The following is a 14,647-nucleotide window of genomic DNA, read 5'->3' as shown; positions in this document are numbered from 1 at the left end:
CTCCAATAAGAAGGGACATGTGAGACTCCAGGTGCTAGCTGGTGGGAGAAACACACTCTTTTCTTGATCTGAGGAATCATTTTATCACTTCATACTTTTCTAAGGGTGAATCCTGGATCCCGTTGAGTCTTTGCACATGTGTGTGGAAATGTGGAGAGATGAAGGATGCTCTTTTTGTTTTAAGATACCACAAAGAATGGCTTTTCCCTCCCTCTTGTGTTTTTTTCATCCAGGTAGAAAACGGTGCTGAGTATATCTTGGAAACGATTGATTCGTTGCAGAAACACTCCTGGGTGGCAGATATACAAGACTGCATAGATCCCGGGTAAGATGGCAGGCGGCGCTGAGATTGGGTTTGCTGAATGAGTGCCCTTGAAGTTCAGAAAAGCTTGTTGTGTAAATGGCGATAGGCATATGGCAGTACGGCGCTCGTACTGCTCCACAGGGATTTTATTCAGAATATTTTTCAAGATCCTGATTTTCATTAGCCTCCAAATTGTACCCCCAAATTAGTGGTAAACATATAGGCATTTTTTTTCAGTTTTAAGTATTGTATTCAATGTTTAATCTTCCATACATATCAACACAAAAAAGACAGATTAAACAGCAACAAAAATCTGCAGTTCTCATCCTCCTCCTCAGAACACTGAGAACCAGTAACAAACACTTAGAAATACTCAGTAAAACCTACAATAATCCACATATTTCTTCCATCTTAACATGCAAATATTTTGTCTATAACTGTATTCCTTAAACCTTATATAATAAGCTAACTTTGCCATTATTGTATAGCCGCACATTTTATTGTGCTATTCTTTGACCATTGGGACTGTTGCCATTCTCCATTTGCCAGCATATAAAATTTTGGCAACTGCTAACAGATTGAGAGATCATTTCCTTATGTACTTTCCATATTGATCCTTCTACATAATTCAGTAGAAATGTTACCGGATGAAGAGGAACCACATCACCTAGGCCCTTCATTCCAGCTAGGGCCCTTCTTGAAGCCATGGAGGCTTCTGCTGGAGTCTCCACTCACCTGAGGCAGGAGGAGAGATGTTAGCAATAGGGGGTTTGTTTATGGTACATGGTCTTGTGCGTCTAAAACAGCTGTTCTTTCATTTGAGAGATCAGTGAATCCAGAACACTGACACTTAAAAAAAAAAAGATGTATGCATATACTTGCAGAGAGTCACTGGTGCAATATCTTGTATCTTGCTCGTTTCTTCCAGAGACAGTGGGGACGACATCGAACTCTCCTCCTGCACCCAGGGGGCCTGCCTGCCAAGCAGAGTGTCCTCTTGTAGCTGCGAGTTCCTGGCTGGTGGTAACAAGACTTTTAAATCAGATTTATTTACTTTTTAATGTGTACACTCTGGCCCCAATAACCCATGCATACAAAAAAAGAGGCTTTTCTATGATTGGAGAAGGACATTTGGGTGTGTGTTTTTTAGTTGAATTAAAAGGTAGTACAAGTTCAAGTTTGTAAGTTTATTGTCCTAGCCAAAGGCCATGACAAACTTGCAGCAATAGTATTAATAAAATAGTACAGAACATACATCCATAATATAGGAGAGAGGATACCAGACACACAAACAAGCTTAAATCTTACTTGATTTTGGATTAAACCTCCAAATCACCAAAACAACTTACAGCAATTTTATTTAACTCCCTTTTCCTGGTAGTTTGATAGAGTCTGTGTTGCTTGGGGTACACACACCCATTTCTTATGTCCTGCTATAATCCCGCTCAAACAGATATCTTAGGATTTAATGAAACTTTACTCCCTCCCCCCCCCCAAAAAAAATCAATAAACGCAGAATGTATACCCATTGGTGACATGATAACACTTGTAACTAAGTATCTGAGCTTGAGCTTGATGTTTTCCTGCTCCCTCCTACTTCCTTTTCCTTTTGTATTGTGTCTTTTACAATGTGAAGAGCTGAAGGCAGGGATATTTGTAAGTTGCTCTGGGAACCTTTTCTGGCTGAAGAGTGGGATAAAAATGCTAATGACAACACGTGAATTGGAATCATAGCATTGTAGAGTTGGGAGACACCCCTAGGGCCATGTGGTCCAATGCAGGAATTACTTTGCAGAAAAAGAGAGAAGTTGTTTGAAGCCTTGAGGATGGATTTTGGGGGTTTTTTTAAAGAGCGGAATTCTTTTTCCAGATACCTCCCGGTTTCAGGACAGATGTGCAGGCTCTGCTGCCCCAGACACTATGCCAAATCCTGCCACTGTTATCACAGCACCGCATGGTCGGATCAGGGACTCTGCAGGAGAATACAGAGCTCATGTCCCATTGGATAACTTCCTACAGACTTTGGAGTCATCAGCTACTGGTAGCCATACTGCAGGTACCGTGTTTCCTGGAAGAAATGTGAACAGCTCTCCCCTGCTCCCCATAACACTTTTTTTCCCTGTTATTTGGAATTGTGTACTTTGTACTCTGTTGGCCCACTGTTGATACAGGTGCTTCAGTTTTGCTCATTTTCCAGACAGAGTGCTAATTTCATTTCTGGAGCTCTCCTTCCCGGGACAGCCCTCAGCTATGGCAAGTTTGGTGTGGCTTCCAATTTGGTTGAACAGGGGAGGTCTAGTGGGGCAGCTGAGTGAGGCAGGTCTTTAATACTGGGCTGGACAAATGAACAGTCTGACCTGGTATCAGGCAGCTAGCTATGTCAAATCAAAGTTGTGTGTGTGTGTGTGTGTGTGTGTGTGTGTGTGTGTGTGCATGCATGTGTGTGCTCTGCCCAGATCAGTTACACAAGGTTTGCAGTTAAACAGAATAGCATGCATCCTTCAAACAGTTCAGATGGTTTGCTGGTGTGTGTGGGTGCGGGTGTTTGTGTGCTCGCCAATGTTCCTAATTATTTATATTCCACACTTGTACCAATTTTCAGAACTGAAGGTAATCCCAAAGCAAGATCACATGGTTCTGACTCATAGGTTACATTCACCTAAAAATGTGATCTGTGAATTTGGCAAAACACATCTGCCATACAAATACAACTTTCCTCACTGGAGAGCCTGCATTGTGAAAGGACACCCTCCTGCAGATGTTTTAGGGTGGCCACACTGCTTCATTTCCAATCAGTGCATATCCTGTAAGTTCCTGATGAAATCCCTTAACTTTTTATAGCTCAAAGGTTCTGGTTTTAGTTTAGTTAGGCTATAGCCCCTCCAAACAGCAAGAATGTGTTAGCATTCGGGAAGCACTGCAAAACAAACTACGAGCAGAATAAATCCACCACTGGTGGCTTGCTACTATGTCAAGAACATGCTGCAGAACACACCTTCAATGAATAACCCACCTGCAGAATCTCACTTCCTTGCAGTAGAATTTGGAGCATAATATTCCAGCATTTGACTTCCTCCTCCTTCTTCTCTCAACTGGGACAGGGGAGGAAAGCGAGACGGAAGCGGAGCTCAACCTTCTGGATTTCCCTTGGTTCCATGGGACGCTATCACGGGTCAAAGCTGCTCAGCTGGTCCTGTTCGGTGGAGCCAGAAGCCATGGGCTGTTTGTCATTCGACAGAGTGAAACACGGCCAGGCGAATACGTGCTGACCTTTAACTTCCAGGGGAAAGCCAAGGCAGGTGACCATTATTCATGAATGGATGGATCTTTATAACAAAATTTATAAAAATATACTCTCAGCTGTGGCCCTTCTTCCATGGGAGGTCTGGAGGTTGGCAACATGAGAAGAGACTTTCTATGGCAGTTCCCTGCTTGTGGAATTCTCTCCCCAGGAAGGCTCACCTGACACCATCATTGCATAGCTTTAGGTACCAGCCAATAACATGCATTTCCCACCAGGCATGAGTGTTTTTGGCTTTTAATCATCTGGATTGTCTTGTAGATTTTAACACAGTTATAATATATGCATTTTTAAATATATTCTAAGTCACTTTGAGTTACCTTGGTAGAAAAGTGATCAATACATTTAATAAATAAAGCAAAAGTGCTGCTTGATTGTATGCAAAACCTCTAAGCAGTTTACAGACATAAAAATAAAACAAACATTAAAATTGTCAACAAAAGACAAGAGTTAACATCAGTAATTATTATTATTATTTGAAATAGAATTAAAATTGGCAATAGCCCAAAGCAGACTAAAACACACCCGCGTGTCGGGATAGGCTTGCCTGAACAAAAATGTTTTTAGCTGGCTCCGAAAAGAGAACAATGAAAGTGTCTGTCTGGGGTCTATGGGGGGGATTCCAAAGTGTAGATGCTGCCAAGCTAAAAGTTCAGTTTCTTACAAGTGCAGAATTAATATTATGTGGCACCTGAAATGGTGGGCATGTAAGGGGCAAGGCAATCCTTTAAGGAAATTGGTCCCAGCTTGTCAAGGGACCGTTTTGGTTTTATCCTGGAGCTACAACAGTTGTGTTTCCCTGAGCTGTTAGCCTGCCTTGAGCATTTAAAGTTAAGATTTGATGACTTCTTGGTTCACAGGAACCTGCCTTTATACTGCTGGCCCATCTAGCTCAGTATTGTCTACCCTGATTGGCAGCAGTTCTCCAGCTCCAAGCTGATCTGCATTGCCGCTGAAGGGTTTTGGTTGCAAATATTGTTTTGGGGGTTGGGAATAAACCTTCCGGTTGAAAGGAGTCACTGGAACTTGGCAACATGCCTGTACATAGGCATAAAATAGTAAAACAGCCAGAGGCTTAGAAACCACCAACCAAAACCACGATGACTACTTTGGCTTGTTAATTGCCTGGTGTCTGGCATGGAGAGCTTCATGAGTGCCAGGTAGAGGAAAGCAGCCAAAATCTAAAGACACGGCTGCCTTGCCTGCTCCCAATAACAGAGGGGGAGACAGTGGGAATGCTGCAACGTGTCTTGCAGGCACAACAGCCCTTGATTCTTTGCCACTACTTGGGGTAGTTGAGTGAGGGATATGTGTTCATTTGCATGCATCAAGCAGATGCAAAGCTGGCAGATCAATGGAAGCCCCATGTTCTCCCATCCTGTTCTGTTGGCGCCACCTGAAATTTAGCTTACTGAAATTAAAATGAATTGTTAGTATGCTCACTCTACTTCTCTGAGCAGTGAGAACTTCCAAGACAGCAGTGATCCCCCCCGGGTTTGGTCTGTTTTGCATCAGCACCATCTTACTTCCGTTCCTGATGCTACACTTGAATGTGTCTGTATTGTGTCAACCTTTCAAAAGCCGATTTAAGAACTTTGGGGGAATATAAAATTGGGATATAAGTATTCTAAATCTTTAAAGTTCCGGCCCAGAGCTTTCTTGGAAATAACAGCTCTTTCTGAAATAGGCACAAATAAGCAGATTAAAAAAGACATTGGAAACACAGATCAAAACACAACGATTAGATGCAAGTGGTTTTAAGTATCTGAAGGGCTGCCACACAGAACAAGCTTGTTTTCTGCTGCTCCATTGATTAGGACCTGAACCCAATGGATTCAAATTGCAAGAAAGGAGATTCTGACTAAACATTAGGAAGAACTATCTGATGGTAAAAGTTGTTAGACGGTGGAACAGACTGCCTTGGAACATGGCAGACTCTCCTTCGTTGGAGGTTTTTAAGCAGAGGTTGGATGGCCATCTGTCAGGATCCTTTAGCTATGATTCCTGCATTGCAAGGGGTTGGGCTAGATGACCATTGGTCTCCCTTCCTACAATATTATTTTACAATTCTATGGTAGCTGGTTAAAAATCATTCATTCATTCACCTTCTAATCTCTTACAGCACCTGCGCCTGTCCTTGAATGAAAATGGCCAGTGCCATGTCCAACATCTCTGGTTCCAGACTATATTTGATATGCTGAGGCATTTTCACATGCACCCCATACCCCTGGAGTCAGGCGGTTCCGCTGATATAACACTCCGCAGCTACGTGGTGGCCCAGAGTCCCTTGCCAGGTAGGTTAAATCCCCATTCTTTCTGTCTCAACCCCAGCTGAGGCCTGCCTGAGCAAAGAATGAAAACCACAGATAATTCGTCTGTGGTCAGCTGTCTTCATGGGGTTAGTCTCATTCAACAAAAGCTAGAGTCTCATGGCACCTAGAAGACTTTAACCAGTGTTGTTATGGCTTAAACCTTTGTGGGCCTACAGTTCACTTCATCAAATGTATGAAATATTATGCTGCCACACATGCAAACACGCACTGTGCGTATCCGTGGAAGTATGGATAACACTTTATCCCATCTGATGAAGTGAACTAGGCCAGTCCTCAGTGTTTAAAAAACATTAATGACCCATAATCAAAATACAGTAGATGGCCCAATGTAGCAGAAAAAATTATTTATGTATGTGACCACAGCTGTGCGGATGTTATTGGCCCAGAGATGGAAAGAAGATAAAGTCCTGACCAGAGAAGAATGGCACATCAAGTTGATGGATTATGCCAAAGTGGCAAAAATGACTGGAAGAATCAGAAATCAGGGAGACCAAATTTTTAAAAAGAAATGGGGAAATTTATAATTTATCTTAAAAATCATTGTAAACAGTTAAAATCGTTAGTAGGATTGGAATAACACTTGTAGTTTAATGGTGAATTTTGGATATAATGGAGATGTAAAAGATTTGGATTATTATAAAAGATGCAGGAGGAAATGATTAACAGTAGGTCCCACAAAGGGGAGGAGGGAAGTCTAGGAGATTCTTTGGAATCTTGTTTTTATGATGTATGTTGGATATATGATTGTAAAACTTCAGTTTGAAAAACCAGGGATCTGCATAGGTCAGGTCCACCGCTGTGTGGCTGCTGATGTCTGTGACAACTTCCTTCCTTTTCCTGTTTCAGAGGTCAGCCCGTCCCCCGCTGTGGCCTCTCAGCAGCCCACTTGCAGAAACGACCTGCAGTCGCAACACTACTTCTCCAGCTTTGTCCCTGTCACCTTCCAGCCAGCCTCCCCTTCTGAGGGCACCACTTCCTCTTCCTCCTCCTCGGCCAGCCACTCGCTGTACCATCGGATGGAGGGGACCCTGAGCGCCCGAAGCCGGAGCAACAGCACCGAGCGCCTGTTCGATTCTGCCGCCATTGGGGCAGAGGATTACCATGAAAGCGAGGGCTCGCGCAACAGAACCAGAGCCGTGGAGAACCAATATTCATTCTACTGATCCTTCTGATGGGGAATGGTTGGTTTTCAGTGTGGCCTGGTGTCTCTCTCTTCCCTCCCTCCTGGGTGGGGAGATCTAATAAGCCTGTTGAGGTTTCTGTCTCTTCGCTGGTTTACTGCTTATCGTAACAGTTTTGGCGTTCTCCTGGCCTCTGTGTGTGTGTTTCCATCTCTTTGGCCTACAAAGGGTTTCCTTCCCTGTCTTCTTCCCATACTACAAACTGAAGGTGGTCCTTCTTATTCCTGTCTGGGCCAGAAGGATGGACAGTGATAGCAAGCTCCTGAAGCTAAAGGACAGAGTGAAAAACACACACCCCCTCCTGATGGTTGCCACCTGGATATTGGGAGCATGATCCAGAAATAGGGATGCTCTTTCCTGCATCTCTATGGAGCCAGACCTCTTTACCTCTTATTTGTTCCCACCCTAATGGTCTCATTCAGATGGAAACAGGAAGTGTTTGTAAAACTTTAACTGCATTGGGACTGAGCCCCCTAGTAGCTAACTCATCACCAGGACCCAAGGGTTTTAGAGGGAAAGCTAACAAAGGAACTGTTTCTTGGATTGCTGCTGTCTTGTGTGGTGTGGGTTCTGTGGTCCTCTTCATCTTCACTGTAAATAGTTGGGCTCATGATAGTCTTCATCTTCTCCTCTTGAAGAACTCCACATTTGGTGCTGGAGTACAGTTATGTGCAAAGGATGTATGGTTCTGCCTGACATGGATGCAAACCAGAGGCAGAGGCTGCCCAAGGACAGGTACCAGTTGCTACCTTTTGGTGTGGACTAGATGGACCCAGAAATCTGACTTCATAGGGGCTTCCACTCTGAGCAATCACTGTGGAGGAATGGCCACACCGTGTTCACCTACTTTTATGGTGTATCTGCATGATGACATGCTCGTCCCATGTGTTTTTTCCCTGTTCAGCTTCCATTTTTGTGTGTGCTGATAATCCAACTCTTAAAAGAAAACCCACAGAAAACCCCCACAATGGAACAGTTATCTAGTTTCCCCAGGAGCAGCTGGCCTATTGTGCTGCTATTTAGTAGCTTCCTTGGCTGGATATGGCCTGTATTGATTGCTGCAGACTTTTATTTCTCTATATAGTCCACCTCTCTTCTCTGTTACTTGTACCTCTTCCCTTTCCAAACAGTGTTCATTTATTTCTGTTTCTTTTCTCTCCCTGCCCTGCTCCAAAAAAAAATAATTAAAAAATAGAGGAGGAATTGGGAGTGCAGTGAGGGTGGGGAAAGCAGTATTTAACCCCTTCCCCACAAAATATTTAATTTTAAACTACCTTTCAGAGTACATTGCCCTCAAAAGATGGTATACAAAAAAAATAATCCGTAACACAACATAACAATATATAAAAACAACAAGGTATAAATCACTGTAAAAATGAGCATGGACAATTGCTTAAAGCCCAACCATCAATCATATGCAGATTGAAATTAATAGATATATATATACCTCTTCAGAGCTCTCTCAAAAACCAAGAAAGATAGGCGGGACTTATTTGCTAGGGAAAGGTTCCATAAAAGCAGAGATAGCTCCATTGGCAGAGCATGAGAATCTTAATCTCAGGGTCATGGGTTTGAGCCCCATGTTGGGCCAAAGATTCCTGCTTTGCAGGGGGTGGACTAGATTACCCCCATGGTCCCTTCCAACTGGTATTTTATGTTTGTAAGAAGAACCTGAGTCTGAAAGCACAGTTGTTGTTCCAATTCCAGGCAGAAGAGCAAAGATTTGGTGCTGTTAAATTGTCCATGTCTAGAAGCACTTCCATCAGGCAGTTCCATATATTCTTAATTTGCCTAACTGTACTCCAGACGCACAACATGGAATTGTCTCCACGTTTTGCACCACTTTCCAACAAACAAGCATCCATCAGGTTCTAAGAATCCCAACTCAATCAGTGTTGCAAATGTTATGTCTGAGCAGTCAGTGATCAGTATTTGTGTGGGGGGGGGGTGGCGGTTTGGCACAACAGAAGCCACGCATGACTGGAGAATGGTTTATAACAGGGGGACTATGGCCCTCCAAATGTTGGACTACAGCTCCCATCAGCCTCAACCAGCATAACCAGGGACTGTGGATGATGGGAACTGTAGTACAAGAGAATCTGGAGGGTGCCAGGTTCTTGGTCCCTAGTTCATAGGTTTCAGCTGGCAGATAGCAACGGACCAGTAGGTGCATTACATCCTGATTGCAGTTATGTCTGCTGTGGCCTGAAAGCATTGGTTGCATCTTAATTCCAGCAGCCTTTCAAGACTGGATTCCTGCATGTCACGTCCCCTGAAAGAAATGAACATGAAGAAAGGCTCTGATGCTGGTAGGTGCAGAATGCTGTCTTTTAATGTTTCATTACCAACACATCTCTCAATGAAATGGTCTTACTGCTATCAAAGGGAAATGCCACACATCCTTTGAATGGGATAATTCTCAGATCAGGTGCAAAATTCTACTACTCCATAAAAGTATATATTCGGGTTCACAGGGTGTATACTCCCCTCCCTGGCCTGCTTTTCGTTGGAACTTCAAGTTCAAAGTGGTGTTGGAATATATACATGTACCCTATGAGTCATACAATGGGTGACTAGCCTATACAAAGCTATATCTGAGCTACTACAGAGCAGAGATTTCAACACCCCCCCCCAAAAAAAAAACCACACACACACATACCTATTTCTGGTTTACTCACAAGCTACATTGACTTCAGCAGCCTAATTGAGGGAAGGGGAAAATACACCCCCCCCCCATTATTACACAAGAGGAAGTCAGAAACCCATGTCAATCTTTTTCAAATTATCTGGCTCTCTGCTAGTAGGTTTGATCTACCTACTGCCCACCCTTGTTCTAATACATGCTTGTGATAGCATAGAGCCACTAGAATCCTGTAAACTGAGCTATAACAGATTCTGGCTTAATCTTCAAGGAATCTCAGGTTTCTGATCCACTGTATACAGTTACTTAATGAAGCCTGCCCGGAGCAGAGACTGGAAGCTGCAAACTCGACATCATAAAGCTGTCCTTGCCTAGCTTGCAGAAATTCCTGTTCAGCATTAATATGTATAAATCAAACAACTTCAACCAAGCAGCCTCGGAACTCAAATTAACTGAAGAGTCTTAAGCTAAAGGCAAAGAAATCTAGCCCAAAACAATGCCCATTAACTCCTTTGTAAGAGCGTAAGGAAAGAAGAGCCTCTGGGATGAGACGAAAGGCTTCTGCATCCTGTTCTCACAGTGGCCAACCAAATGGCCGCAGGAAGCCTGTAAGCAGGGCTCAAGTACAACAGCAACGGCAAGTGGTACTGAGACATACTGCCTGTGATGTTGGAAGCAATGTAGCCAGCATGATAGCCTTATCCTCCGCAAATACGTATTTCAAAGCCATTCAAATTGGTGGCCACTACTGCATCTTTCAGCAGCAAATTCCTTGGCTTAACTGCACAGTGTAAAGAACTATCATATTTTTTGCTCTATAAGACTCACTTTTTCCCTCCTAAAAAGTAAGGGGAAATGTGTGTGCGTCTTATGGAGCGAATGCAGGCTGCACAGCTATCCCAGAAGCCAGAACAGCAAGAGGGATTGCTGCTTTCACTGTGTAGCGATCCCTCTTGCTGTTCTGGCTTCTGAGATTCAGAATATTTTTTTTCTTGTTTTCCTCCTCCAAAAACTAGGTGTGTCTTGTGGTCTGGTACGTCTTATAGAGCGAAGAAATACGGTACTTCCTTTTCTCTGTCCTCAATCTGCCACCCTTCAGTTTCATGGATGGCCCTGGTGGGTAGGCAAGAGGGACAAAAACCTTCCTTTATCCACTTTCTCCATGCCATATATAATTTTATACACCTCTGTCATCTCTCCCCTCCCTTGCTCTCCCCCCCCCAAAAAAAAACTACTAGCTAAGCTACACATCAACCCAGAATCAAAATCAAGTGGGATGTTGGAGATAAGGGAGGGGGGTGGTCCCTGCACTGTTCCAGCACCTGTGTGTAAATACTGAAACTGAAGAAACTACTGTGTTGGGTTTGCAACACAACTCTAGTGCAATCCTGTTTATGTTTACTTGAAAAGAAGCCTTGCTATGTTCACTTGACCCTTGCTTCCACTGAGTCTGATTGGGATTGCAGTCTAAACCAGGGAGATTGGAGAGATGTGTCACTTAGCAGCCACTCTTAAAGAAGTGTTTGCTCTTATTAGCCTGCCACATTGTAACAAGGTAACAGCAGTACTGTGGTTTCAAAACATGCCCAACTGATAATTGTGTATGAAAGCAGTAATTCCAGATGTGAGGTATTCATTCCGTTGACTAAAAAAAAAAAGTTCCTGTTATAAGGAAGGAAGGAAAAGACATAGTTATAATAGGGTCAAATTAGAAGATGGACTTCAAATATTAATATTAGTTTAAATATAAACCTAAATAATTCCTATCAATATTACATGAGCACGTTCAGTAAAGATGTTGCACTAAAGGGAGTTTCCAAATGAGTAATTTGTGTTAAATTGGCCAAAGTTGTTCCTAATTTGTAGGTGATCTTACATTTGTCCCACGCTGAAGAACAACTACTTGTCCCATCAGTGTTTCTTAGGCCACAACTATGAGAGCTTTGAATGCAGAATGCAAAACCACCTTGCCTGTTTGTTTTCTTGGGACCGGTTCTCAGTTGGTAGCCTTACCACCTACCTGTTTCCATAGTTTTCTTTAAGATTTCTGGGAAACTCTTGACGGAAGTGGTGCCTTTCCATTCTTCACCAGGAACAGTTGTCATGGGCAGCGGCTGATTGCACCTCTTCATTTAAAGAAAGTTCTGAATCATGGCATTTGATCAGTAGCACCTTTTAGAGCAGCAAGTCATGGACACAAACCGCCATCCTATGAGATAAATTCCTCTTGACTTTCAAATCCAGGACCTGTCTTTATGTTTATAAATGAAAGCATTGCAGCCTTATTGTGCGGGGATGTAACATACTGGGAATTTTTTTTGCAACAGGGACACTTTGTACAGTGTAATACAAAAACAAGGAGGGAACCTTTGTAGATAACCTCATACCTGCTCCACCACCACCCCTCAAGAAATGGATTATCGATGTCCGGAAGAGCTATAGTCCACTGCTGGGCCCTTCTCCATGGAGAACCATGGCTGGAATTGCACCCTTGTCCATACTGATTTCTTCTGTGCCAATCAGAACGAAGGAAGAAAATGAGGACTGAAGGAGCTGCAATTACAAAATGAAATGTTAATTTGTAAATACGATTTTTTAAAATGTGAAAAAAAGTTTTAATGTGCTGTAGAATAAATTAATTTTATTTACAAAACCAACTTGTAAAAGAACTGGAAAAAATAATGGTGTTCTGATCTTTCTTTGAGGGGTGCAGGGAATAAAACAAGCTTTGAACAAGCTAGAACATTGGAAGTACTATACGTAATATTTTATTGGTGTTGCTAAATATTATTTATTCCATTAATATGCTGCCCTTTATCAGAAGTTTCCAGGGCTGTGTACAACATTAAAACCACATTACAGAACATCAATGATAAAAAAACATAGTGGGAGACAACCTAATAATAAAATAACCATCGTAATGACAGTCTGCTTTCCCCACACTTTCACAGGCCATAGATTATTTAATAGCCATTGGCCTGGGTGAAGATGAATGTTTTTGGCTGGTAATTGATGTAAAGCTTGGGCTTGGGCTGCCCAACTCCCCATCGGACTCTTGAGTCCCCTAAGTCCATGATCAGTCAGAGAAAAATGGATGGAGGCAGGATCCAGTGGAATGCAAGGCAGATATTAATTTTTCTGTTGCAACACGAGTTCCTTCCAAGGAGGGAGAGACATTGAACAAAAGTGTGCAGGAACCTTTAAAGACTTTTGACATTGCCCAACCCCCTTAGCCAAAGACCCCCCCCCCCAATCATCATACATACATCATAGGAGGCTGTCTACAGCAGAAATCCTGTTTGCCAGGATACCTGATAATGGTCACTGATGGCATTTACCTGGGCAGTCTGGCCATTCTTTTGTGATGGTTAATACTTTAGTTCCTGAATCCAGGTCACAGGCTCAACCCTATTCATACACAAACACACCCTTAAGACAGGATTTGTAAGCGAAAAGACAATGGGAAGGCTTTCCCCATTTGCCTCCCTTACTGCAGAGGAATATTTGAAGTCATTGGGAGGGTCAAAATGGCTTCAGGATTGCTCTCCTGTACTATTTCAGACACATGGCTTATATATTTAGATATGTGAGCATTTATGAATATTTATTCTATATTTGAGACCTCAGAATTCTTATAACACACCTAAAGACATGTTGATGGCGCCAGACGAGCCTCTTTGGAGAGAGCATTCCACAATTGGGAAGCCACCCCAGAAAAGGCCTATTCTCTTGTTGCCGTTCTCTGAACCTCTCTGGGATGGGGGACGTAGAGGAAGGCCTCAGATGACAAGCTCAGGGTCTGGGTCGGTTCATACAGGGAGAGGAGCACATATATGTGGAGGATTTTGACAAGAGGAGTGTCAGTCTTACCAAAAGATACTTGGTTTTGCAACAATTCTCCTAGGATAGGAAAGGAAAGAGTCAATATGTTACTTGCTTTCAGGCAAGATTTAAAGATCAGATTGAGAAACTGCATACATTCAGACCCTTAACAAGAGTGGCCATGACGCATAAAGACTTCAGTGGGGATTAAACTTCTAAGTGTTCCTCTGTTTCGTCCCCATGCTGAGAATATAGTAGCAATCTTTTACACTTTAATACTGATTAAAAGAAGCCCATTGCCTTTGGAAAAGGGTGGTTTTCAGTCTAGCATTGTGGTGCTTGAAAAAATGGCCAGCCATCATGTTCCACGGGTCTAAAATAAAGGCAAATATGGGAATCTTTTTAAAAAGCTGTTCATCCTAATAAATACTTTTTAACAATCATTTTAAAGAGTGTGCTAGTGCCCTCTGATGGCCAAAAATATGATTGCTTTAGCAATTGCCAGTCATTTTACCATATAGAACGTGTCATTAACCTTTTTGCCTCACTTGGTAGAAAATATGGGGGTTTCATTTCCCAACTATTCAAAAATTTCAAATATTTTTGGAGGTTTGACTTGCCAAATCATGTCTGGATTACGAAACTCTGAACCATGAAAGCAAAATAAATTAAAGCACAGCTAAGGCAAATGTATTTAATCTACATAATTTTAGGACACAAAATTGGCATTGCCCTGGAGGCACGAGGTTGCACACCCAATATACCTTTCCTTTCTTACAATTGCAGCTATTAGTTAAGAAATGAGGCCCTTTGCAAGAACATGGCAAGCTCAGGCATAACAGTGCTTTGTGCATTCCTGGGACTGTAACTGCACACGTGTTCAGACTTTTTGCTTTCTGCAAACTCTTTGCACATCAGCTTGTCTGCCATTCCCAGGAGCACATTCTAGAGTGCATAGATGTTCCATTCTGAGGTTTCTTCCAGAAAACCTGATTAATGAGCATTCATTTTGTTTGCACAAAGTTTACAGAGGGGTTGTTGTTGTTTAGTCGTTTAGTCGTGTCC

At 42.6% G+C, this 14,647-nt stretch overlaps 1 protein-coding gene across 8 annotated transcripts in view; it reads left to right on the top strand.

The window, feature by feature from the left end:
- Positions 1-12,514, top strand: part of SH2B2 (SH2B adaptor protein 2) — a 55,417-nt gene extending 42,903 nt beyond the window's left edge. For 5 of the 8 annotated variants that reach the window (XR_013979839.1, XR_013979840.1, XR_013979841.1 and 2 more), the window contains 7 exons: positions 234-325; positions 1,233-1,327; positions 2,175-2,360; positions 3,406-3,599; positions 5,728-5,899; positions 6,785-9,428; positions 11,853-12,514. Coding sequence is in view for 2 of the 8 variants with exons in the window: in XM_080982959.1 (XP_080839085.1) it covers positions 234-325; positions 1,233-1,327; positions 2,175-2,360; positions 3,406-3,599; positions 5,728-5,899; positions 6,785-7,101 (1,056 nt within the window). In the remaining 6 variants the exon portion in view is untranslated. Of the gene's footprint in view, positions 1-233; positions 326-1,232; positions 1,328-2,174; positions 2,361-3,405; positions 3,600-5,727; positions 5,900-6,784; positions 9,749-11,852 lie in introns of those variants that run through there. The other 3 variants (XR_013979838.1, XM_080982959.1, XM_080982958.1) reach the window with 3 other exon arrangements.
- The last annotated feature ends 2,133 nt before the right edge of the window (positions 12,515-14,647 follow it).

The sequence above is a fragment of the Podarcis pityusensis genome (assembly GCF_964106645.2).
Source record: "Podarcis pityusensis genome assembly, chromosome: 15".
In the NCBI taxonomy this organism is placed as follows: Eukaryota; Metazoa; Chordata; class Lepidosauria; order Squamata; family Lacertidae; genus Podarcis; species Podarcis pityusensis.
This window is presented reverse-complemented; position numbering and strand designations above follow the sequence as displayed.